Below are 27,927 nucleotides of genomic sequence, written 5' to 3' on the forward strand. Positions count from 1 at the left end.
GTAAGATTAACGCTCCAGGTAAAAGTAATTAGCGCCACAGAAAACAGTAATTAACACCACAGGTAAGAGTAATTAGCGCCACTGATAGGGCTAATGAACGCCACAGGTAAGACTAATTAGCGCTACAGGTAAAGCTAATGTAATAGGTACGGTAAGTCCAATCCACGCCGTAGGTAAAACTAATTAACGCAAAGGTAATTACGCCATATCAACGCACAGGTAACACTTAACTAACGCCACAGGAAGAAAGGAAGGAAGGAAGGAAGAAAGAAAGTAAATAAGAAAGAAAAGAAGGAAAGATAGAATGAAGAAAGGAAGGAAAGGAAGGAAAGAAGGAAGGAAGGAGGGAAGAAGGAAGGAAGGAGGGAAGAAATATGATGAGATGATGGATATAGATGCAATGAATAACCAGGAAAAAATATATTGAAACAACCTCCCAAGTAACACAATGTGATAAATAAAGACAGATAGAAATAACGAAGAAATATTGGTAAAAAAAATAAAGGACTATGAGAAAAATAAAGATGAGAAAGAAGTAAAGAAAATATAGTAAAAATAACAAAGGAATTTATTTATCAGAGGGTGTAGGATGATAAACAGAAAATAAAGAGAAAATAAACACGATAATTGAGCCATATAATGAGGACAATAGGAGCAAAGGGGGAGAAATAGGGGTGGATAATGAAAGAGGGAAGAAGAGGAGGGTGGTGAGAGAGAGAGAGAGAGAGAGAGAGAGAGAGAGAGAGTATAAAAAGGTTAATCTTGAAGTTAGTGAGTAGGGGAGGAGGTTAAACTTAATTGTGTGCTTCCTCTTCAACCTTTCATGACTCTCTCTCTCTCTCTCTCTCTCAAGGGTGCTGTGTTGAGTTTCCCTTCTCATTTTCTCTATTCTCTCCCTTTATTGCCGTATTAAATCCTCTCCCCTCTCACCACCATTCTCTCTCTCTCTCTCTCTCTCTCTCTCTCTCTCTCTCTCTCTCTCTCTCTCTCTCTCTCTCATTACATTACAATCTAAATGGCATAACTCTCATATTGGACAGGTACATTTAACATGAATGATAGCGACAATGATGATGATGGTGCTGTTGATGAAAGAGAGAGAGAGAGAGTATCCCATAGTTCGAGTAAGCGGCAACGAAAGGCTCTCTAGATTTAAAGCTCATGTCTGTGTTTTTTTTTTCCAGTAATAATGGTGTTTTAATCATTTTCCTAACTTTTTTTTTTCAAGTGGGGAGGCGAGTTTGTGGTAGGTGATAGTGGGACTGCCTTCCTTGTTACTATCCTTTTCTGGCTCTAATTATTTGGATATTAAATGTAATCAGTGGTGCCCCAAAAAGTTAATCTCGTTTTGAGCTAATACGCCTCTTGTTATAATGATCTTCTATGCACAATGGCGCTAGGAAGTGATGTAAAAAAAAGTCTAATACTCAATGGACTCCGTGACATTAAAACAGAGCCAGAAAGTGATGTAAAAAAGTCCACTGAATCTGACTGGACTCTGTGGCCTTACTTCATGGCCTGACCGTACCTCTATTTCCTCTCCCAGGTGTGGTGTACCGAGCCTGGAGCACTGATGAGGACTTGGGGCTCACCTGTCCTCTGGGTCCAGGTGAGTCGGCCCGCTGCCCCTGCGCCTCCGTCACCTACCAGCTCTTTGCGCCACCAGGGGACAGACACTTCCAACTGGACCCCGTGTCTGGCATCCTCTCCCGGCCACCACCATCACCCACACTTCCCAAACTACACCCTGGCGCCACCTACACCTACAAGCTTATGGTGCAAGGTGGGTGTCAGTTTATGTGGTTACTATATACGTATTCATTACACCTTACACCACCCTGCCATCCAGCCTCTCCCACCATTATCATCCACACTTCCCAAGCTACACCCAGGCACTACCCACACCTACAAGCTTATGGTGCAAGGTGAGTACTGACTGTTAAATTAAAACACCTTACACTACCCTGGCATCCTGTTCCGGCCCACACCTACACCCACACACCCTAGCCCACACCCTACAGCTACACATACACCTACAAGCTAATGATGCAAGGTGAATCCCGTATGCATTATTATAACCTACCATTACCTTACACTTCCATACCTTACCCAGACACACAATCCCACCCCTCACCACCCCCCACCCTTACCCCACCATCCCTCACCCTTACCCTCACAATCCCCACCCTCACCCCCACCAGCCTCACTCTTACCCTCATCATCCTCACCCTTACCCCACCATCCCCCACCCTTACCCCCACCATCCCCCACCCTCACCCCACTACACCTAAAAGCCAACTATTCGTACAAGACCCAAAGAGATGTATAAATATCTATCCTCCTTGTAAAATGTGTAAAATATTAACCTTTTGAGCACATTGACGTCCGCTGATTTTGATATGGTTACTTCCAAGCTCTGTTTTGGCTAAGAGATACGTAGATGTGAAATTTTCTCTCGTTTCTCCCGCCCATCAAATTCATCTGTTACCCTCATCATTCTTCTCCAACTTTCTTAGCTTCTCTCCTCACCTCTCCTCTCCTCTCCTCGCCTCGCCTGGGCTCTTCCTCTCTCCTCAGTTGAATCTTCTGTCATCTCCCATGCCTTCCAAATTCATCTCTTCCCCTCATCATTCTTTTTCACCATTCTTATCGCTCTTCTCCTCATCTCGTCGCTTCTCTCTTCTCTTCTCCTCCCCTCTCGTCTCCTCTCACTCTTTTCTCCCTCTATTCCCTCTCTCCTCTCCATGTGGCTCCCTCTTCCATTTTTATTTCTCCCATTTCCTCGCTCCTCTTCTCTCATGTGTTTTACTAGCCTTTCTTTAATACAGCAGTTACCCCCTTCATACCCAAGATTCTCTCTCTCTCTCTCTCTCTCTCTCTCTCTCTCTCTCTCTCTCTCTTTTTCTCTCTCTCTCTCTCTCTCTCTCTCTCTCTCTCTCTCCGGCTTTCTTTCTGTCTGGAGAGAGAGAGAGAGAGAGACCCACCCTCGGATACGCCTCTGTTCTGTCATAAATAGCGTCTAAGGACCAATAGATTTTGTTGTTTACTTCTCTCTCTCTCTCTCTCTCTCTCTCTCTCATAGCTCTATTTTCCCCTTTACGCTTTTCCTTCATTCCATTCTCTCTAATCCTTCTATAATTCTTTTTTCGCTTTTCTCATTCTCTTATATTTCTTTTCCTTCTGCTTTTCTTCTCTCATCCACTTTCATCAGAGCTTCTCTCCCTCCTTTCTTCTTTCCTCATTCTTTTCTGTTTTCTTCCTCTCCATTCTCTCCAATCCTTCTCTCCTCCGTTCTCTCCAGTCCTTCTCTCCCTCCTTTCTTCTTTTCTCATTTTCTATATTTCTTTTTCTTCTCCTCTCTTCTTTCTTCTCCCATCCATTCTCTCCAATCCCTCTCACCTTCCTTTCTTCTTTTCTCACTCTTTCCACTTCTCTCCTCTCCTTCTTTCATACAGTCTCTCCAGTATTTCTCTCACCCCTTTCTTCCTTTCTCACTCTCTTATCTGTCCCCTCTCTCTTCTCTTTCACTCTATTTCCCTCTCTTTCACTCTTTATTTCCTTCTGTAACATTCTTCCACGTTTTCTTTTTCTGGTTTACGTTTTATGGTATACTATCAAATTCTCTTTTTATCGCTGGTTTGATGTGTTGTTGAAAGAATATCAAGATTTACTGATATTGGCTTGTTTGGTGATAGATGTGATAGGGTCCTCCGTTTTACACACACACACACACACACACACACACACACACACACACACACACACATCTATTTATCTATCTATATACTAAATACGTGATAGGTTCCTCCGTTACACACACATACACACACACACACACACACAATCTATTTATCTATAAACTAAATACGTGATAGGTTCCTCCGTAACACACACACACACACACACACACACACACACACACACACACACACACACACACATCTAATTATCTATCTATACACACTAAATACTGTACATAGCCTACACATTCTCTCTCTCTCTCTCTCTCTCTCTCTCTCTCTCTCTCTCTCTCTCTCTCTCTCTCTCCCAGGCTGTAAAACCCGCCCTATCGCCACTCCGGGCTATAAATTTCGCCACTCTCGCAAATAACGCCATCTTAAAAACGCGCAGTTGCCTCCCGTAGCGTATCGGAAACTGATACTGAACGGCGGGAGCGATGGAGAAACAGATAAGATGACGTCGCGAAACATGAGACGTGACGGGAACGTCCCAAGATAGCGCAAAGATATGTTCCTGCGCGATCTTGGAATGTCACCTTGATTTAGCGAATTTGAGTTTCCTGCGTTTTCTATTTGACGGAGTGGTGATCCCTAGAAAGCGCAAGTATGCATTTGTGAGCGGATTTGGAATATTACTTTGCATCAGTGTGTATCCGGATATTCTCTTCTGTATGATGATTGGGTATGCAGAATCCGAAAAGGGGAAAAAAAATCACACTCCTGCGCCGTTTTGGAATATCACTATCGTTAAAATAAAATAAATCTTCGTGTGTCTCTTTACTGATGAGGAGTCCTAAAAATAGCGCAAGGATGTACTTCTGCACATCCTTGGAATATCTCTTCGCATTTCTTTACTTTCGCGAAATTTAGCTCCCTTTATCAGTGGCAAAACAAGACTTAGTATATATATATTTTTTTTCCTTTTTGCGATTTCCTGAGTATATAACATCATCACATTGTCGTGGACTCCTTTGTATCTTTTTCACCCTCATACTTATAACATTTTCACATTTTCTCTTATGCTTTATATATATTTTTAACATTATTTAACATACTTTTAACCACCAACATTTAAAAAAAAAAACTGAAGTGTCGTGTGCAAAATAAATCGCAAGGGAAAAGACCTTAAGAAATTTCCTAAACCAATGAGAAACTCGTCCACAAAGTTCCCTGTTTCTCAATGTGACGTGATCCCTAGATAGCGCAAAGTTACATTTATGCGCGTTCAGGGAATTTATTCATTTTTATTGGGGTGCCGTGATTCCTTTCTTGAGATTTGTGACTGCAGATTGGTTCAGAGATTATGTTTTTGCGCATACTTGGAATTTCACGATTGTTTGGTCATTTCGAGAGGATGGAGAGTGAGAGACTGACTAGAAGTGTGTATGTGAATGAGGAGGAGGGGGAGAAGGGGGAAACAGACCAAGGATGAGGTGGATGGATAAAGTGGAGAGATATGTGGAGAGGTGTGTGTGTGTGTGTGTGTGTGTGTGTGTGTGTGTGTGTGTGTGTGTGTGTGTGTGTGTGTGTGTGTGTGTGTGTGTGTGTGTGTGTGAGGTGGAGGGGGAGAGGGGGAAAGACAGATCAAGGATGAGGTGGATGAATAAAGTGGAGCGATATATGAAGAGGGGTGTGTGTGTGTGAAGTGGAGGGGGAGAGGGGGAAGGACGGACCAAGGATGAGATGGAGGGATAAAGTGGAGAGATATGTGGAGAGAGGTGTGTGAGTGAGGTGGAAGGGAGAGAGGGGGGAGGAGAGACCAAGGATGAGGTGGATGAATAAAGTGGAGCGATATATGAAGAGGGGTGTGTGTGTGAGGTGGAGGGAGAGAGGGGGAAGGACAGATCAAGGATAAGATGGAGGGATAAAGTGGAGAGATATGTGGTGTGAGTGAGGTGGAGGAGGAGAGGGGGAAGGACAGACCAAGGATGAGATGGAGGGATGGAGTGAAGAGACACATGAGAGAGGGGGGGGGTGAGTTGGAGGAAGGGTAGCCAAACAGTAGAGGACATGGAGACATGGAGGCGATTTGTTTGTGGCCACCCATTACAGAATTCAGGGGTCTGGCTATAGATAGATAGACAGACAGATAAAATTTCCTGCAATTATGTATATCGAGAAGTGGTAGACCATGAGACAGCATATACATTTCTGCGCTTTCTTGGAATGTCACATTATTGAATTTAGTTTCCCTCTTACCCTACCCACTCTTCACTCTCTCTCTCTCTCTCTCTCTCTCTCTCTCTCTCTCTCTCTCTCTCTCTCTCTCTCTCTCTCTCTCTCTCTCTCTCTCTCTCTCTTCTCTACCCACAGAAGGAGAACAAGAAAGTCAATACCCCAATCCATTCCTGAAACAATCTCTTTCCCTCTCTCCCTCTCCTTCACTTTCCCTCCCCTTGCTCTCTCTCTCTCTCTCTCTCTCTCTCTCTCTCTCTCTCTCTCTCTCTCTCTCTCTCTCTCTCTCTCTCTCTCTTTTCTTCCTTTTCTCCACTCTCCTCCTTCCTCTCTCCTTGAATCGTCTTCCAGTCAAGCCAGTCTCTCTTAAAGCTTTCTCCTTCCCTCTCCTCTTCTTAATCTTATTCATTTTCCATATTTTTTTTCCTAATTGGTGTTCACTCTCTCTCTCTCTCTCTCTCTCTCTCTCTCTCTCTCTCTCTCTCTCTCTCTCTCTCTCTCTCTCTCTCTCATATAAAAAAAAACAGCCCTCTTTTGTTTGCTTCTCCTCTCCTGGATACGCCCCTGGTCTAAGAAATCCCCACCTAAGGACAAATAAATCAGAATAAATCGCGCACGGGATTTAAGGGTGAAATAAATCTTAGGAATAAAACTGGTCTCAATTTTTCACTTAAGTACGACCTAAGGAAGTTGAAGGACGAACAGATTTTTGAGTATGAAGTAAAGAAAATTATCAAAATAGACAAATAAAATTGAATATACAGCGAAGAAGATCTACATTAGGACGAAAAAATTTACATACAACCAAACCCAACGTCACTAGGAATAAACTGATTTTGAGTCTAAAGATAATAGAGAAAATCTTCAGTTAAAAAAAAAAAATCGAGATAAATCACAAAGGAAATCTACACGAATAAATTTTGAGGATAATACACAGATCAAGCAAGACTGAGAAGAAACTGGCAGGCAAGAATGTGGCCCAAGAAAGCTAAATACATAAATAAACAAATAAACAACACAAAAGCATTCGGGGGCCCAAATTCTAATCGCCTAAAAATATATATTGTTGGCTAAGGTACGAGCTTCCTACGAACCAAATTTGAAGAAAATTAAAATAAAACTCTACGGAATCCAGTCGCCGCGTTTCACAAAAAAGCCAATCCATATTAAAATAAATAATTATGGCGGCTGGCATTCGGTCGCCTCTGATCAAATCATCACCAAAAGTAATAGGCTTCTGCACATCCACATAGTTGCTATCTCCTGAAGGTTTGGTGAAAATTCGTACACAACTTTTTGAGATATTTTGGCAACAGACACACACACACACACACACACACACACACACACACACACACACACACACACAAACTACAGTATATCACCTCACCTTCCTAAATGAGGGCGATAATAAATAAAATCTGAGCCTGACTGAAGAACGAAGAAAGACATCAGGGTAGATATATAAATCAGAATAAATCTTTCAGGTGGATCTACACGAGGCGGTATAAATCTTGGGATAAAACTGAGGCCATTTTTCTGACGATGGATCAGATCTGGGTCATGTTTACATTAGAGAAAGAGAGAGAGAGAGAGATTGTTTATACAGCATTTTTTTAAGCTATCGTTTCTTCTGCTTTCTTTTTCTTATATGTCTCTTTGTTTACGTATTCTGTTTCTTTTATAATTTTCGTTTTAATACATATATATATATTTTCTTTACCATTTAGAGGTGAGGGCTGGAATGAAGGGAGGGGGGGTATTGTTGATGGTGATTTTAAAACCAATTATATCTTTTATTTTCTTATTTAAATGTATCTTTGTATATATATTCTCTTTTTTTTTCTCATTGTTGGAGACAGAGAGAGAGAGAGAGAGAGAGAGAGAGAGAGAGAGAGAGAGAGAGGTGGGGGGGTTATGATACTTTTCTTACCTACTCATACCTCCTACTGTCTCTCTTTTCCCTCTCTTTTTACAACTCTTAAATTCATATATATTTTTTTCTTTACATATTAGTCGTGAAGGCTGAAGAGAGAGAGAGAGAGAGAGAGAGAGAGAGAGAGAGAGAGAGAGAGATGTTTAGGGATCATTTTATTAAGCTGTCGTTTTCTCTATTATTTTCTTTATTTTTCTTTATTTACCGCCTCTGTCTTTAATTCTCTCTCTTTTTTTTAGTTGGATATTCTAAATCTCTTGTTTGTATGTGTCTTTGTTTCTTTTTATTTTCATTATTATTCTTTTTATATGTTCCTACTCTCTCTCTCTCTCTCTCTCTCTCTCTCTCTCTCTCTCTCTCTCTCTCTCTCTCAAAACCACATCCATCACAAGATTTCTCCCGAGCTTCAGTGATGCCCACCTGCTTCCCTATTGAATCTCTCTCTCTCTCTCTCTCTCTCTCTCTCTCTCTCTCTCTCTCTTACACACACACACACACACACACTTCCTGGCACAGTCCCTCTTACACTCACTGATTAACCTCTCTCTCTCTCTCTCTCTCTCTCTCTCTCTCTCTCTCTCTCTCTCTCATCCATCATCATCTGAGAGGTGTATCTTCCTGAACTTCCAATCGCCATCAACATCAATCACTCCATCTGACTACGCACTTCCCTTTTTGCATTTAATCTGTCTATCTATCTATCTATCTATCCATGTATGTATTTATCTATGTATCTATCTGTTTATCTATCTATCTATTTATTCTATCTCATACTTCCTCCCTTCTTTCTCCATCCCCTTTCTCCCTCATTCTCTCTCCTCTCTCTACCCCACTCAGTTCTTCCCGTTTCTATCTCTCTTCCATCTCGCTCTCATCTATCTATCTTTCTATCTATCATATTTCTCCCTTTCTCTCCCTTCCCTTTCTCCCCCATTCTCTCCCCTCTCTTCCTCAGTCTATTCTTCCCCTTTCTTTCTCTCTTTCATCCCTTTCTCTTTCCCTCCTATCTTCTTCAGTCTATCTTTCTCTCTTTTTCTCTCTCTTGTCTTCACTTCTCTCCCAACTTTCCCTAGTTCGTTATTTATTTCTCTGTTATTATTATTATTATTATTATTATTATTATTATTATTATTATTATTATTATTATCAGGCGTAGTAGTAGTAACAGGAGCAGTAGTAGTAGTGGTATTCATAGCTTCATTATTACAATTAATATTACTATTACCCCTTCCTCTCCTTCCCTCTCCCCTCTCCCCCTCCCTCTGCCCTCCCCTCCCCATCCCTTACCCCCCACCCACGCCTCCCCTCTCCAAGCCTGACTGATTCCCTTATATAAACAGAGTAAGAAATAAATCTCCTTAATCCTCTCACTATCATTTTATTTATGCTGAAAAAAAGGAATGTGTTTTATTTTTATATGACAAGGAATTTTGTTATGAGGGGTATTGGATTAAATTTCTCTCTCTCTCTCTCTCTCTCTCTCTCTCTCTCTCTCTCTCTCTCTCTCTCTCTCTCTCTTTCTCCCAGCCATCTGCTACTTCCGTCTTCTCCCCTCACCCCATCTTTTTGCTCTCATTTCCTCCCTCTCTCTCTCTCTCTCTCTCTCTCTCTCTCTCTCTCTCTCTCTCTCTCTATCTATCTATCTATCTATCTATCTATCTATATTCCCTTCTTCTCTCTTTCTCCCAGTCATCTGCTACTTTCGTCCTCTCCCCTCTCCCCAGTTTTTTGCTCTCATTTCCTCCCTCTCTCTCTCTCTCTCTCTCTCTCTCTCCTCTTCCTCTCCTTTCTCTCTCTCTCTCTCTCTCTCTCTCCTCTTCCTCTCCTTCCCCCATCTTCGTTTTCCGTCTTCATTGTTTTTCTCTTTTTTACCTCTCCTCTTACCTCTTTGCTTCCCTCTTCCTCCTCTCTCCCCTTCTCTTCCTCCTTCTTCCTCTCTTTGCTCTTCCCTCCTCTTCATTCCACCTTCTCTTTTTCGTCCTTCTCCCATCTTCCGCCTTTCCTCCATCTCTTCCTTCTTCTCTTCCCTCCTCCTCCTCCTCCTCCTCCTCCTCCTCCTCCTACTCTTCCTCGCTCTCCTCCTCCTAGTCGACTAAATTGTTCTGTGATCAAGACAAATCATCAGTATTATCTCCATTCTCCTTCCCTCCTTCTCTCCTCCTTATCTTCCTCCTCCACCAATTTTTCCTCCATCTTCCTCTTCCTCCACCTGGTCATTTATTCTCTCCTTCCCTCCCTCCTTTATCTCCACCAATTTATGCTCCATCCTTCTCTTCCTCCATCCTTTTCCCTCTTTTTCTGATTTTCCCTCCTTCCTTCCCTCCCTCCTTCTTTCTCTCCCTCCCTAATTCATCCCCTATCCTTTCTTTCCTCCATCATTTTTCCCTCTTCCTAATTTCTTCTCTTCTTCTCTTCCTCCATCTTCTTTATCTCCATCTCTAATTCATCCTTCCTCTTCTCTCCTTCTCTCCCTCCTTCTTTCTCTCCATCCCTAATTCTTCCTCCCTCCTTTTCAGCCTTCATCATTTCCTCTCCTCCTAATTTTTTCTCTCCTCTCCCCTCCTCCTTCTTTCTCTCCATCCCTAATTCATCCTCCTTCCTTCTCTTCCTCCATCGTTTTTCCTCTTCCTAATTTTTTCTCTCCTTCTCTCCCTCCTTCTTTCTCTCCATCCCTAATTCATCCTCCCTCCTTCTCTTCCTCCATCCTTTTCGCCTCTTTCTAATTCTTTCTCTCCCTATCTCCCTATTTTCTCTCAATCCTTCTCTTTCAAGCAAAGAAAATAAAGAATACGATTTCTCTCTCTAAGCAAGTTACACTGTTAACCCTGTGTGACCACTCCAAAGCTTTCAATAGTATAAGTCACGACATTTTTCTAAGTAAATGTGCTAAGCTTAATATTGACTGCTTCTGGTTCAAAAGTTACCTAGAAAATAGGACTCAATCTGTCCGCCTGAGCAACACTATATCTGATAAACTGAATGTAGCTCACGGGGTCCCTCAAGGCTCAAGCCTTGGTCCTGTCTTGTTTACCATCTATGTTAATGACCTTGCTGAGAGTATAAATGGAAGTTCTTTGGTGCAATATGCTGATGATACCCAATTTCTCCAGGCTGACACTATAAATAATCTCGAGGCTCTTATCTCCAAAACAGAAGGAACCTTACGGATTGCAAAACATTATTTTCTTAGAAATGGACTTATGCTAAATCCAAGAAAAACACAATGCATCTTCATAGGTAATAGACGACTTCTATCACATATTCCTCCTAACACTGTCATAAATTGTTCTGGCGAACACATTTACCCGAGCACTAGTGTAAAAAATCTAGGTGTCTACATCGACAGATATATGCTTTTTGACGTGCATATTAATGAATTAAGTAAGAAAGTCATGGGAACACTTATGTTCATAAATCAAATAAGTGAAAACTTTGATAAATCAACTCGAAAAATTGTTGTACAATCTCTAGTTCTTAGCATAATAAATTCCTGTATAGGTATATGGGGTACGACAAATGATACCTTACTTCAGCAAGTTCAGAAATTACAAAACTTTGCAGCTAAAGTAGCTATTGGGGTAGCAAGAAAGTATGACCATGTAACCCCCATCATAAAGGAATTAAAGTGGTTAAGGATTAAAGATAAACATATTTTTGACAGGTGTACCACTGTTTATATGGCTGTCAATGGTTTTTATCCTGAGTAGTATCTAAAGTTGTCCACTGTCACTGAAAACACAGCCAGTACAACAAGACAGCGAAATAATCTTTTTGTGCCTACAGCCAGAACAAACTCTGGTGCCAGAGCCATCACCATATTAGCACCCAAACTGTGGAATAATTTACCTACTGATATCACTCATTCCGGAAGCATACATGTTTTTAAATCTAAACTTAGGAAGTTAATTTTAAGTGATTTGTAGTTGATATTATCATGTATCGAGTATGACACGACTATTTTTATCTGTGACTTTGAATACCGATTTGTAAGAATAACCATATTTTATGGAAATAAATTATTTGAACTTTGAACTCTCTCTCTCTCTCTCTCTCTCTCTCTCTCTCTCTCTCTCTCTCTCTCTCTCTCATCTTCCCCTCCTCCTTATCAAATCAATCTCGTTTCTTTCCTCCTTGCCACTCTCTCCTTCGCCCTCTTCCAATTTTTCCTTCCTTCCTTCCATCCTTCCATCTTCCTTCCTTCCTTTCTTCTTTCCTGTCCTCTCTCCCTCTTAACTCCTTCCTCCCTTAAATACCTACCAACCTACCCACCTACCTACCTACCAAATTACCGTACCTACTTATCTACCTACCTACCTACCTACCTACATACATACATACACACATACCTTTCCTCCTTCCTGCCTATCTACTTACAGCGGAACCCTCTCTCTCTCTCTCTCTCTCTCTCTCTCTCTCTCTCTCTCTCTCTCTCCATTCATTCCTCCTTCTTTTCTTATTTTTTCCTTCCTTTCTCCTTTATTTCCTCCCAATTTACTTGATTTCCTTTTCCTCCTTCCTCCATTCACTGATTCCTTTCCTCCCCCCCCTCCCTCTCTTCTCCCTTCCCTCCCTCCCTCCTTCCATCTCTCTCCCCCCGTTCCCTCCCTCCCTCCCTTCCTCTCGCTATCACTCTCTGTAGCCAATCTTCTGTGTACCTACCGTAATCCTCTTCCTTCTTTTTTCCTTCCTTCCTTCCTTCCTTCCTTCTTTTTTCCTTCCTTCTTTTTTCCTTCCTTCCTTCCTTCCTTCTTTCCTTCCTTCCTTCCTGCTTACCTCCCTTCCTATCACTTCCTCCTTCTTTCTCCTTCACACCTACCTTCCTTCTTTCCTTCTCTACTTATCTACCCTCCCTTCCTTCCTTCCTTCTTCTCTACGTACCTCCCTCCCACTTTCTCTCCCTCTCTCCTTCCCAACTAACTTCATTCCTTCTTTCCTCTCTTCCTTCCTTCCTCCCTTCCTTCCTTCCTTCTGTCCATTCATCCTTCCTTCCTTCCTCCCGTCTGTCCATCCATCCTTCCTTCCTTCCTTCTTTCCTTCCTTCCTTCCTTCTTTCCTACCTGCCGTCCCCCCTTTTTTTCCTACTTTCCTCCCTCCTTCCTTCCTCCTTCCCTACTCTCCTTCCTCGCTCCTTCTTCACTCCCTCCCTCACTCACTCTCTACTTTTCTCCCTCCCTCCTTCCCTCCCAGCCTCATTTCCAGTCTGGCACCAATTCTCTCTCCACGCTCTCCTTCAGGACTTCATCTCCTTCTCCTCCTTCACTCCCTCCATTCTTCTCTCTCTCCTTTCCTCTTTTCCTTCCTCTTTTTCCCTCCCTCTCTACTCTTTTCCTCCTCCTTCAATACTTCATCCCTTCCTTCACTCCCTCCATTCTTCCTTCCTCTCTCTCCTTTCTACCCTCTCTCCCTTCTCTTCTCTCTCCCTCTTTTCTTTCCTTCCTTCGACCTTTTGCTCCTCGTCCTTCCTTCCTTCCCTCCAATTCTTCTTTCTCTCCCCCACCTTCATCTCTTTCTCTTCCTTCTCTTCTCTTCCTTCACACATTCTTTGCACTCTTTCTCCTGTCTTTCTCCTCTTTTTCTCTTTTTTATCATTATTTTCTTCCTTTCTCTCCTCTCTCACTCTTCCCAGTCATCAGTCTTTTATACACTCCTTGCACTCTCTCTCTCTCTCTCTCTCTCTCTCTCTCTCTCTCTCCATCTATCTACCTATCTATCTATCTATCTGTCTATCTATGTATCTATCAATTTCACTTTTCTTTCCTTTTTCCTTTTTATCTTTTACTATCTGATCACTTCTTCTTCTTCCACATCTTTCCTCTCTTTCTTCCTTTCCTCAAGCTCTTTAATTCCCCTCTCTTTTTCTCTTTCTCTACCTGCTCTTTTCTTCCCACCATTACTCTTTTTCTCTCTCTCTATCCATCCTTCCTTCCATTTCCTATTCCTTCCCTCCTCCCTGTTCGCCTCTCTCCTTCCCCCTTCTTCATCTCTTCTTAATACTTCTCTCCCTTACTTCCTCATCTCAGTCTCCTATCTTCCTTCTTCCTTCTCTCCCTCCCTCTTTCTCTCCCTCCTTCTCTCTCTCTCTCTCTCTCTCTCTCTCTCTCTCTCTCTCTCTCTCTCTCTCTCTTAACTATGACACATTCTCTCCCTCCTTCTATCCTTCCTTCTCTCTCTCCCTCTATCCTTCCTCCTCCTCCCTCCTTCTTCCATTATTCTCTCTCTTCCTCATCCCACCCCCACCCCCCACCCCCAAGACGGCCCCCCACTCCACCTCAATCTTGCAAGACACTTCACTGTTTGGGGGTGCTGTCATCTCTCTCTCTCTCTCTCTCTCTCTCTGTGTCTGTCCGTATATGTCCTTCTATCTGTATGTTGTATGTATGTATGTATGTATGTATGTATGTATGCATATTTTTCTGTATGTATGTATGTATGCATGTATGTATGAATATTTGTCTATCTATATTTCCATCTATCTCTCTGTCTAGCTACTTGTTTATCACACACACACACACACACACACACACACACACACACACACACACACACACACACACACACACACACACGTCTATCTATTTATCATACACACACACACACACACACAAACACGTCTATCTATTTATCATACACACACACACACACACACACACACACACACACACACACACACACACACACGTCTATCTATTTATCATACACACACACACACACACACACACACACACACACGACGTTTTTTCCCCCACACCGACCTTTCCAATCCCGGATTTCCCCCAACATCAACCTTTTCTCCCTGTGTTTCCTCCCACACTTATATTTTTTCCTGTATCCGAGTCTGGGCATCGTCTAGGCAGCCCGTTCCCTCAATCCCAGCAGTCCTCCTACGCGCAACAGATGGCTCCACACACTACCACATGCTACGCGATTTTTTTCCTGATTTTGTCCTCGTTTTCCCTGCAGTTCCATTTTCTTCCTGGATTTTCCTTAAACTATATTATTTTGTTCCTTGTCCTGGTTCTAGAAAGAGACGGCGTGTGGTGGTTTTGATATGATGATGATGATGATGATGATGATGATGATGATGAAAATGGTGACGATAGTAATAATAAAAATAGTAGTAGTAGTAGTAGTAGTAGTAGTAGTAGTAGTAGTAGCAGCAGCAGTAGTAGTAGTAGTAGTAGTAGTAGTAGCAGTAGTAATAATCATAATAATAATAATAATAATAATAATAATAATAATAACAAAAATAATCACAGTATCTCTCCCTACATTTTTCCCTACCATATCCTACTCTCTCTTGCTCTCTCTCTCTCTCTCTCTCTCTCTCTCTCTCTTTCTCGCCGGATAAAGAGACTGTCGGATATTGGAAAAACTTTTGCTATTGTGCTAGACATATCAAAGGTTTTCTGCTAAATGCAGCAAAAAACTCTAACTTCAAAACTGTCTCCTAGTTTGTGCAAATGAAGGAACTCTCTTACCTAATGTCCTCCCTTCCTCCTTCCTTCTTACTTCTCCCTTCGTAATTTCCTCCCTTCTTTCCTCCTTCTTACTTCTCCCTTTGTAATTTCCTTCTCTACTTTCCTACCTCTTACTTTTCCCTACTCTGCTTTCCTCCCTTCTTTCCTCCCTCTTACTTTTCCCTTTTCTACTTTCCTCTTTTCCTTTCTCCCTTTATTTTTCCTTCTCTACTTTCCTCCCTCTTACCTTTCTTTCTCTACTTTCCTCCCCTCCTTCCTCCCTCTCATTCCTCTCCTCTCCTCCCCAAGTGCAGTACCTTTCTTCCTCTCTTCTTCTCCAAACCTAACATGACCTAACGTAACTCAACCTGACCCCAACCCAACCAAACCCAACCTAACCTAACCTAACTAACCTAACCTAACTCAACACAACACAACCAACACAACCCAACCCAACCTAACCCAACACAACACAACACAACACAACACAACACAATCCAACCCAACCTAACCCAACCCAACCCAACACAACCCAACCCAACCTAACCTAAGCTGACCTAATCTCCCCCAGGTACGCCGGTGCCAGGTCAAGTGACGGAGCTTCTGTATGACCTGCTTGACCTGAGGATTTACGTCAGTGCGGATTACGTCAAGAAAATACCCTGGACGTAGTGACCTGTGACCTATCTCGACCTGGCCTGACCCCTTCGTACGGCGGGGTCACGGTGAGTATGGTAGGATTTGGGATGGTGTGTGTGTGTGTGTGTGTGTGTGTGTGTGTGTGTGTGTGTGTGTGTGTGTATGTGTGTGTATGTGTGTGTGTGTGTGTGTGTGTGTGTGTGTGTGTGTGTGTGTGTGTGTGTGTGTGTGTGTGTGTGTGTGTGTGTGTGTGTGAGAGAGAGAGAGAGACAGAGAGAGAGAGAAAAAAAAAAAAAAAGAAAAAAAAACATTAGGGAAAACAGGTAAGAATGGGGAAAAATGAAAGATTCTGACGATCAGAGAGAGAGACAGACAGACAGAGACAGACAGACAGACAGACAGAGACAGAGAGAAAAAAAAATCTTCAGATCATTGTGTTTCAAGAAAAGGAAAGAGAAACATTGAAGAAAATTAATGTATTATTAGAGAAAATATACAGAAATAATTATATTAGGGAAGATTATAATTAAGGCAGGTAATTACGTAAGAGATTAAGAGAATTGTTAATAATCCAATTTAATATTTTTTTTAAAGACTCGAACTTTTATTTTTCATTTTTTATAACTATGAATGACGCCCTTCCTATAGAAATAATAATAATAATAATAATAAAAAATAATAATAATAATAATAATAATAATAATAACAATAATAATAATAATAATAAAAAATAATAATAATAATAAATAATAATTGTGAAAATCTTTTGTCACTTTATTTTTCATTCATCTGATTTCGTGAATGATTTGGATTAGTTACTCGAAAAGACATATATACTATTTATTTACTCTCTCTCTCTCTCTCTCTCTCTCTCTCTCTCTCTCTCTCTCTCTCTCTCTCTCTCTCTTACATTTACTTCTATATACCCCACACCCTTTTTCTAGCACACTCCACTCACATCCACACCCACACCCACATCCACACCCACACCCACACCCACACCCACACCCACACCCACACTCACCCAAAACCACTACCTCCTCTCTGCACTCATTTCTGATTTACTACTCTCAGTTAAACGCACCTTACTCCCACGCACTCACAAACCCTCCCACACACACACCAGATATCAAGGAGATTTAGAATTTTGTTGCGTGTGTGTGTGTGTGTGTGTGTGTGTGTGTGTGTGTGTGTGTGTGTGTGTGTGTGTGTGTGTGTGTGTGTGTGTGTGTGTGTGTGTGTGTGTGTGTGTGTGTGTGTGTGTGTACGCCTGGTCAGCTAAACGACCACCCAGATTAGGAGAAGTTATTGATGCCATAAAGTGGAGTTTGTGGTGTAAATCTTAAGGGGCCTCGCCTACCACACACTCTCTCACTCGCTTTATTTTCTCACATTCTTGCACACGCTCTCTCTCTTACTCGCTCTTTTTTCTCACTTTCTTACACACTCTCTCACCCGCCCAATTTTCTCACTATCTCATTTTCTCTACACTTTCTCCTTTATCATTTTCTTTCTATTCTCTCTCTTTTACTCTTCCGATTTTCTTTTTTCTTTTTCATACTTATTTTCTTTATATTTTCTTTTCCTTCTTCATTATATTCTGTCATTATTTTCCTCACTTCTTTATTTTACATTTTCTCACTTTCTTACTTTCTTTCAGTTCCTGTTTTCTCTCTCTTACTTTCGCCACACTTTTTCTTATTTCCAAACCTGGTACTTTCATCTCTCTCTCTCTCTCTCTCTACTTCCCTCACCCCTCCTCTCTCATCCTTATCTCTTCTCTCCCTTGCTCCCTTCATCATTTTCTCTATTTGCTTTCTCTCCTATCTCTCTTTCTTCGCTCTCTCTCTCTCTCCCTCGCTTAATTTCTCTCTCAGTGTTCATCCATCTCACTTCCTCCCCGTTTCTCTCTCACTTAAATGGGCTTTCTCTCTCTCTCGTACCCCAAATCCTTTCACCTTATATTTCTCTCTCTCTCTCTCTCTCTCTCTCTCTCTCTCTCTCTCTCTCCTCTTCTCCCCATCCCTCACACCCCTCTTCTTTTCCACTCCCATATCTCATCTTCCTCTCCTTTCTCCCCCCTTCCTCCTTCTCTCTCCCTCCTCCCTCCCTCTTCTCTCCCTCCCTCCTCCTTCTCTCCCCTCCTCCACCTCCTCCTACCTTGGTGCGGGCCAATGAAGGAGTGTGAGGAGAATACCTGATGAAACAACTTCTTATTTTACTCCTTCATTCTCCTTCACTTTCCTTCATTTCTTTTCATTTATACACTTCTTCCTACTTTACTGATCTCTGTCTCTGTTTCTCTCTGTCTCTGCATCTGTCTCTCTCTCTTTCTCTCTCCCTCTCTCTCTCTCTCTCTCTCTCTCTAGTTTAACTCCGTGTCTCTCTCTCACTCACTTTAATTCACTTACACACACTTCCTTTTCATCCTTCCTTTTCTTGTCAGTCTCTTTCCACACTCCCCTTCCCTCCTTCTTTACTCTCTCTCTCTCTCTCTCTCTCTCTCTCTCTCTCTCTCTCTCTCTCTCTCTCTCTCTCTCTCTCTCTCTTTCTTCTCCCCTCTCTTTTATCTTTCGCTTCCTCTCTTTCTTCCTACCTTACTTGCTCTCTATTATTTTTTCTCTTTCTCTCCTCCTCTCTTTTCTCTCCTTATTCTTTCCCTCTTCTTTATCTCACTTTCTCATGCACTTACTCTCTATTCTCTCTCCTCTCTTTCTCTCTTTTTCTCTCTTCTGCTCTTCTTCACGTCTCTCCCTGTAATTTCACCTCACTGCCTCCTATCATCATCAAAGAACCACACCCACCACCACTACTACCATAACTACCATCTTAACCACGTACCACCACCACTACCACAACTACCATCATAACCACCACCTCCACCACTACTACCTCAACTACCATCATAACCACGTACCACCACCACTACCACAACTACCACAACCACCACAACTACCACCACCACCACCACTACCACAACTACCATCATCAACCACAACCACCACCACCGCGACTACCACAACTACCATCATCAACCACAACCACCACCACTACTACCACCACTACCAAATTTACCACACCTACCACAACTGCCCCCTCCACCACCACCACCATAACTAACCACAACTCTCTCTTCTTTTCAGGAGCACATCAGGGTCACTACCACAACTACCACAATCACGGGGCTGGCTGGTCGTAGTAGTGTACAGAGGAGCCACCAGCCCAATAGACCAGATAGATAAAAAATAAACCACCTTAACCCCTTCACGACGAGACCAAAAAAAATTATCTCAGCGTGAACAGAAAATAGTGAAAGAAAAAAGTGATATATTTTTCACCATTTGGCATCAAAAAAAAAAAAAAATCGTTTGGCCCATGAAGAGAAAATAACACGAAAAGTAAATCGCCAACAGAAAATCGCTACGAGGCATGAAAAAAAAAAAAAAAAAAGTCTCACGGTGAATAGAAAATGTCCTTCACTCTCAATGAATAACAAGGAGTGAATGAAAAAAAAACAGTGACTGAATATTAGGGGGGGGAGGGTGCTTTTTTCCAGCCTCTTCACGCCGAGGACGAATAAATTGAAAAATGAATAAAGGAGGAGACATCACAGTGAAGATATTTTAAGGAGACCAGCCCCATCCCCCGGAACTCAGAAATAAGATGATGAATAACAAGCATCATCGTCTCAGTGAAAGTCTTGAAGGAAAAACTAACATCTTGACTATTACAAACTTTTCTTGAGACGGTAAATAAGATGTCTGAAAAGGTTACTAAGATCGTAGTGAAGGGGTTAATAGTGACAGAGGGGTGACTACACAGGCGACTGGAAGAATAGTAGTAGCAGTAGTAGTAGTAGTAGTAGTAGTAGCAATATATTATTATTATTATTATTACTACACTTCTACTACTACTACTACTATTTTTATTACTATTATTATTATTATTATTATTATTACTACACTTCTACTACTACTACTACTATTTTTATTACTATTATTATTATTATTATTATTATTATTACTACTACTACTACTACTACTACTACTACTACTACTCCTACTACTACTACTACTACAGTACTACTATTTTTTACGCCTCGTTTGGCAGTCATATAGGGCACTAGTCGAGGTGAGAACTGTGTGTATTTTTCTCTCTTTTTTTCTTCCACTAATCTGAATCTCCAAAAGGTGACTGAGGGCTTTACAAACAGTGCCAGCAGGGGGGTAAGCCAGTCATCTACCCTAAAATGATCCGAACTAAGGTAGAATGTCCTCGCAATGGGTAATATAGCTCTCATTTTTCCAGTCCCCACTCGAAAAACTTTACCTCCAAAACCAAAACTTTTTTCAAAATTCCTGAGTACCATTTTGCAACTTTCCTCATTGCAGTATACTATGAAATTATTGCATGCAGGAAACAGGGTATGGAGTGCAATGAAAAAAAAAAATGTCTGCTTTACCCACTCGAAAAACTTTACCCCAAAACCAAGACTTTCTTCAAATTTTCTGGGTACCATTTTGCAACTTTCCTCATTGCAGTATACTATGAAATTATTGCATGCAGAAAACAGGGTATGGAGTGCAATGAAAAAATAAGTCTGGTTTTATTTAGGTGGGGAAAAAGGAGAGGATTTAAGCTTGATAAAGAGGCATATCACCTTTCTTTCCTTTCACACTAACTTCACCTGACAATCATTCATCATATCACTACCTTAAGTAAATAAAATATAAGCTGGTTGTCTGTCTGCATACACTTCCAAACAAGAAAGACAGAGAAAAAAAGAAAAAACGTCATATTAATCTTAAGAACACAAGATATTTATTAGATATTATTAAAAAGAGCATATAATTAACCTAACACACTCACCATGTGGAGGCGATTTGTTTGTGGCCACCCCTTCTGGGATTAAGGCGTCTGGCAATAGATAGAGACATTCACCACTTGCACATCATCTACTTTGACTGTGAGTTATGTGACAATCATCCATCTTGCCTACCTACCTCCTTACCTACCTGCCTACCTCCTTACCTACCTACCTACCTGCCTACCCTATTTACCTCCTTACCTGCATCACTGCCTAGCTACCACCTTACCTACCTCCATTCCGACCTGCCTATCTTCCTGCCAATTACCACCCAACCCACTTCCCTGCCTACCCATTTACCCGCTTACCTACCTCCCTACCTACCTTCCTACCTACCTCTCTTCCTACCTACCTCTTTACCTACCACACTTCCTACCTACCTCCATCCCTACCTACCCATCTCCCTTCCTATCTACCTCCCTACCAACCTATCTCCCTTCCTACCTACCTACCTGCCTACCTATCTCCCTTCCTACCTACCTGCCTACCTCTTTTCCTACCTACTTTCCTGCCTACCTATTTACCTGCTTACCTACCTCCCTACCTACCTATCTCCCTTCCTACCTACCTCCCTACCTACCTACTTCCCTACCTACCTACCTACCTCCAGCACCAAATGAGGTACCGACAAAAATGCATACATATTTCCTCTCACTTTACTAGCGTCTCTTGGGTTGTGTTAAAAATTGTGACGAGGAGATAAATTACTGCTTTCTGAACATTCTTTCCCGTGATATTAAAATTTTGTCTTTATTTCTGCACATAAAGACGCTTCCTCTATGACCTTAACCCCTTTTTTTAACTGATTTATTCTATTAATTTTTTAGACGCCTGCTCTTTATTTTTTTTTTCTACATCTTTATTGTTGAAATCGGTCCATAAGTACAGCCTCTTCAGCGTGCATGAATGAACACACGGACGAACGGACGGACGAACGGACGAAGGGAAGGGCGAATGGACGGACGAACGAAGGGAAGGACGAACAGACAGACGAATGGACGAAGGGCATGACGAACAGACGAAGGGAATGGCGAACGGACGGACGAACAAATGGAATGACGAACGGACGGACGAACGAAGGGAATGACGAACGAACGGACGAACGGACGATGTGAATGACGAACGGACGGACGAACGAACAAACAGACGAACGAACAGATAGACAAACGAACAAACAGACAAATCAAGTAACAGACAGACGGAGAGACGAACAGAAAACTCATCTTTACTCCATTTCGTCTTCGGGAGCAGAATAAACACACAAACAAACAAACAAACAAATAAAAACAGCCTCACCTTTACCTGGCAAGCAAAGTACAACACCTGTCCTTACCTTTACTAATTAAGTCCTCTACCTGACGGCCATCAAGTACACCATATACTCTGAAACGAAGGAAGAGGAATAAATGAAGCAAAGTATTGGAAAAAAGGAATGTAAATAACTTAATCATCACTACTGCATTCATCACTATTACATTCATTACTACTGCATTCATCACTATTGCATTCATTACTACTTCATTCATCACTACTACATTCATTATTACTACACTCATCACCTCAGCACTACATTCATCACTACTGCAGTCATCAATACTGCATCACCTCTTTGTACATTCATATTTTTTTAACCTGACAATGAACCATCACATCACTACACTCGAGCACACACACACACACACACACACACACACACACACACACACACACACACACACACACACACACGCACATACACACACACACAGAGCTATCATTACACATACGTACCGTAATTAACCTACCACAATCACCACCACCACATCACCCTCTCTGACAGCGAATTTAAGTGACCATCATCTACCACATCCCTACTAAGATCTTGAATTTGGCTCTCTCTTGTATTTTGTTTTTCTCTTGGAAGGAACAGTTATTGGGGGTTCGTGGCCTTTGGTTCCTCCTTCCTAGCATTAAAAAAAAAGAAAGAAAGAAAGAAAGGAACCAATAAGAATACCTTAAATAAAGACACAAATCAGAGAAGCAGGTGAGCCAGGTATGAAAATTATGTTCATGATTAACACCAGGCAAATCGACATTATTTAATACCACAACCTAGACAAGAATATACACTTACACCGGGTATATCTTTATCATACCTACAGTATACCCCTATTCTCATCGGTGTAGCCCCCTAATGCGTTTTCCTGAGCGATTTAGTTTGCTTGTTACACCTAAAGATTCCTAACACCTTTTCCCAAGCGATTTTGTTTGCTTATTACATCTTAGTGTCTTATTCTGTGATATATAAATCTCTCCGGCTTGTTTTCTCATAGGTTAAGAGAGCTCCCAAACACCTGTTCCTAAGCGATTTAGTTTGCTTAATACACCTTACTGAATTCTGTGTTCTATAACTCTTTCTAACACTGCCACACTCTGCATAAATTCAAAGGGATATTAACCAGCCATATCCAGAAATAAATTGCTAAGGAAGAGGTGTTAGGGAGCTTCCTCACCCGTCGAGAATAAGAGTCTTGGGCTGGTATTCTCCCTAGCACCTCTTCCTTAGCGATTTATTTTTGGATATGTCTGGTTAATATCCTTTTGTATGTTACCTACGCAGAGTATGAAGAAATTAGACTGATTTGGGTAACACAAGGGAGAACTGTAAGGTGTATAAGCAAAATAAATCACTTAAGAAAAGGTGTTAGGGAGGTCTTGATGCCCTTATGTCTATATGGACTTCACATATAACTTACCACCCACACTTCGTACTTTAACTGACCATATCTATCTATCTATCTATCTATCTATCTATCCATCTGTCTGTCTGTCTGTCTATCTATTTATCTAGCTATCTACAGCAAAAGGAGTATTAGAAGGAAGGATACGCTCTGATTCTTGAAGGAGGAATGAAAGAAATCTGGAAGGCAGGCCACCATCTTAGCAAAGGAGCGTCACTTAAAATATGCACGCGACTGTACGGAGAGACAACACCATCTTCCCCAAATCTGACCAAAACATAGTGGAAAAAAACGAAAGCATCTGAAACACGCATTGGCAGAAAATGGGGTTTTTCACTGTGCTTCGCTCGCTGTCAAAATTCTTCAGCCGGACACCTGCATCCTATCTTTACCCCTTCAAAGCCGTGACGCATGATTAGTGGTGATTTATGCGGATGAACTTAGATTTTTTTGGACAGGATGGGTTAGTTACAGTCCTCGTAATTTGCTTCTTTTTAAATATAATCGTCTGGAGAGAGAGAGAGAGAGAGAGAGAGAGAGAGAGAGAGAGAGAGAGAGTGGTCATCGGATGCAAGGGGTTACTCAGACATATCATCATCATCATCATCATCACCATCATCATCACCATATTCGACTTTTCTATATTAGAGTTAGGTGTATAACACAGCTCTATAATTTCACTAGGGACATGAATCAGAGGATAAAGAAGGCCCCTGTATCTTCCCCAACCCCTTTCCTCTTCCGTGGGAGGTACGAGGCTGCTTGCAACCCAAGTGCTGGGCGGTGGGGTTGTTACAAGAAAGGACTATCCATGTCATATACTCCCTTTACTAGAGAGAGAGAGGGGGTCCTATTCTGAGTGGTTTTGGAAATTTCTTAACAACTCTTCCTTAGCGAGTTAGTCTGCCGCTTAGAATACGTTCAAAGGTGCAAGAGTGTGGAAGGGCCGTGTGTCGTGGTATGAGGAGTCGTCGCTGAGTAGGGACACGACTGAAGGTCATTTGCTACTACTACTACTATTACTACTACTACTACTACTATTACTACTACCAGTACTACTACCACTGCTACTACTACTACTACTACTACTACTACTACTATTACTACTACTACTACTAATTTACCGTAGTTATGATAACGAGACTTACAAATGAACAGTACAGGGGAAAAAATAAAGAAAAAATAATATCTATCTATCTATCTATAGCCCGACACCCTAATCCCGCAAAGGGTGGCCGAAGACAAAAAGCCTCCAAGTCACTCTGTCACCCACCATTTGACTGCCCTCCCCCCAGCTCACTTCCCTCTCCCTCATATACCTCTCAACTCCATCCCTCCAGCTCATCCTCGGTCTTCCCCTCCCTCTCCCTCCCTCCATTTCACCCACATACACCCTCTTAGTCAGTCTTGCATTCTCCATTCTCTCCACATGTCCAAACCACAGCAGTGTATTTCTCCTAATCTTCTCAACCACATCCACATCCACCCCACAGCGTTTCTTCACTTCTTCATTCGTCAACCTGTCCCTCCATGTCACTCCACATGCTCCTCTCAAATAACTCATTTCCACTGCTCTCACTCTTGACTTGTTCCCCTCTAGCAAGGTCCACGCCTCGCTTCCATACGTCAGGGTAGGGATCACAATACTATCATGCAGTGACTTCTTAACTTCCATACTCACCTCCCTCTCATCACTGCTTTCAGTGAACCAACAACCTTCCTTCCCCGCTGTACCCTTTCAAGCACTTCATTCCCAAAAGTTCCATCCTTACTCATCACACTACCCAAGTACTTGAATGCACTCACATTCTCCATATCCTCACCATCCAACCTCACTGTGCATTCTGTGACTTCATTCCTCGCAAACACCATAACTTTATTCATGTTTACATTCAATTTCAGATTCCTCTTCCTACACACTGTCCCAAATTCACTCACCAAACCTTGCAATTCCTATTCATCTTCACTCAACAATACTGTATCATCAGCAAACAACAACACCGGAATCTTCCACATCTCACCCTCATTCATTAGAGCCAGCCCCACATCCACTGCCCTACCTTGCACCTCCTTTACAACCCCATCCATGTATATATTAAACAGCCATGGAGACATCACACATCCCTGTTTCAATTATACTGAAAAAACTACAAGAATAATTTTTTTGTACACAGAAAAAATAATCATGAGAAAATAAAGAGAACGAACTGTAAGAAAAAGAGAAAGAGAGAGAGAGAGACAGAGACAGAAGACATATCATAATGACCATATCTATAATTAAAGATACATGTTAGAACTATCTCCCATCTCCCACCTAGACGAGGACTTTCACACTTTCTCACTCACTCCCTCTCTCACTTTCTCTATCTCTCAGGCCTGTGTAGTCGCCTCTGTGCCACGCGTAGAGATAGTCAGTGTAATTCTGTGCCCTAATATTGTCTGATTTTTAAGGTATTTTTTCAGGAGAGACGCAATATCTATTTTCGCTTGCGTTGGTGTGTGTGTGTGTGTGTGTGTGTGTGTGGTGAGGTAAATTTCTGTGTGTGTTTGGGGTATGTACAGTATATGTTTTGAAAGGTGTACATAAGGGTAAGTGTGTGTGTGTGTGTGTGTGTGTGTGTGTGTGTGTGTGTGTGTGTGTGTGTGTGTGTGTGTGTGTGTGTGTGTGTGTGTGTGTGTGTGTGTGTGTGTGTGTGTGTGTGTGTTTCTGTACCGAAATGCTTGTACATGTGCAAAAGAAAAGGGAAATGGACAAGAACTGATAAAGAAAAATCAGAGAGAGAGAGAGAGAGAGAGAGAGGATGGACTAGGTAGAGCCAGAACGTGACAATCACCTAGCAGCAGTATCGACCTGTTACCTTGAAGCTTAGTAGCAGGTGTGGTGGAGGTGTGGTGAAGTGTGGTTGAGGTGTGGTGTGGTGGTGGTGTGGTAGAGGTGTGGTGTGGTGGTGGTGTGCTAGAGGTGTGGTGGTAGAGTAATATGTGTGGGAAAACGTTTAAGAGAGAGAGAGAGAGAGAGAGAAATAATAATAATAATAAATGTATGTATGCACGTATGTATATGTGTGTATGTATGTATGCATGTATATTTGAAGGCATTAAGTTGCTGAATATATTAATGTATGTATGGATGTACGTATATGTATGTATGAATGCATGTATGTATGTATGTATGTATGTATGTATGAGCCAGGTATACAGGTGTACCGTAGGTGTGTTTTATATACCTACCACCTGTGACAGATTTGCTTACATTAGTGACAGGTGTGTAAATTAGGCAGGTAAGGAGTCAGGTGTAAGTGTGGAGTCAGGTGTGGAGGTGTGGAATAAGGTGTAGTAGTTGTGGAATGACTTGTAAGTGTAGAGCCAGGTGTGGAATAAGGTGTGGTAGTTGTGGGATGAGTTGTAAATGTGGAGTCAAGTGTGGAATAAGGTGTGGTAGTTGTGGAATGAGTTGTAAGTGTACAGTCAGGTGTGGAATAAGGTGTGAAAGTTGTGGAATGAGTTGTAAGTGTGTACTCAGGTGTGGAAGTGTGGAATAAAAGGATATGTGTAGACAAGGGTACTTTTGCAATGTGGCAGTTGTGGATTTTGGTGTATCTAGTAGCTGTGGACTCTGGCGCAGGTGTGGAAGATGTGGAGCAGAGTCAGGTGTCGAAAGAGGTGTGGAAGACATGCGGAGTCATGTGTTAGAGGTAAAATGAGAGGTGTGGAAGGTGTGGAAGCAGTGGAGGGAGCAGCATGAGGTGTCACTTGTACAAAACACGTGGGATCAGATATGGAAGGTGTGGAGCAGGTGTGGAAGGTGTGGAATCAGGTATGAAAGATGTGGAGCAGGTGTGGCAGGTGTGGAGCAGGTGTGGAAGGTGTGAAACAGGTGTGGAAGATGTGGAGCAGATGTGGAAGCTGTGGAACAGGTGTAAGACGTAGAAAATCAGGTGTGGAAGGTGTGGATTAATAGGTAGTGTAGAGGAATCAGGTTTAGAGGTACAAAGACAGGTGTGGAAGGTGTGGAGTCATGAATTACATATCTTTATAGAGCAGGGGTGGAAATTGGACAATATTTATCATAAACTGGGGTGTTTGGGGAGGGATAGAAAGGAGAGGGGGAGGGAGGAGGAAAGGAGAGAAGAAGGGAAGAGGGAAAAGAGTATGGGGATGAGAGGGAGGAAAGAAGGGAGGGAGAGGGAGGGTGAGAAGAGGGAGAGGAGAGTGAAGGGAGGGAAAAATGGAGGGGAGAAAAGGATGAAAAAGAGTGAATGAGAGAAGAGGGATGGAGAGAATGGAGAAGAGGGAGGAAGGAATGGAGGAAAGAGAAAAAAAAGAGGGAGAGAAGAGAAAGAAAAGCAGAGAAAACGAAATAAAGAGAGTAAGCAAAGAAGAAGAGAAGGGA

At 42.0% G+C, this 27,927-nt stretch overlaps 1 protein-coding gene across 1 annotated transcript in view; it reads left to right on the plus strand.

The window, feature by feature from the left end:
• The window catches only part of LOC145402554 (uncharacterized), a 67,901-nt gene extending 48,723 nt beyond the window's left edge, over positions 1-19,178 (plus strand). The window contains exons 5-7 of the mRNA XM_080274559.1: positions 1,547-1,783; positions 15,880-16,033; positions 19,091-19,178. Of these exons, the coding sequence (XP_080130685.1) occupies positions 1,547-1,783; positions 15,880-15,980 (338 nt within the window). The 3' untranslated portion in view covers positions 15,981-16,033; positions 19,091-19,178. The remainder of the gene's footprint in view (positions 1-1,546; positions 1,784-15,879; positions 16,034-19,090) is intronic.
• Positions 19,179-27,927: the final 8,749 nt, after the last annotated feature.

Source organism: Coenobita brevimanus, chromosome 58 (genome assembly GCF_032717465.1).
Source record: "Coenobita brevimanus isolate Jiangsu-jjx chromosome 58, ASM3271746v2, whole genome shotgun sequence".
NCBI classification, from domain to species: Eukaryota; Metazoa; Arthropoda; class Malacostraca; order Decapoda; family Coenobitidae; genus Coenobita; species Coenobita brevimanus.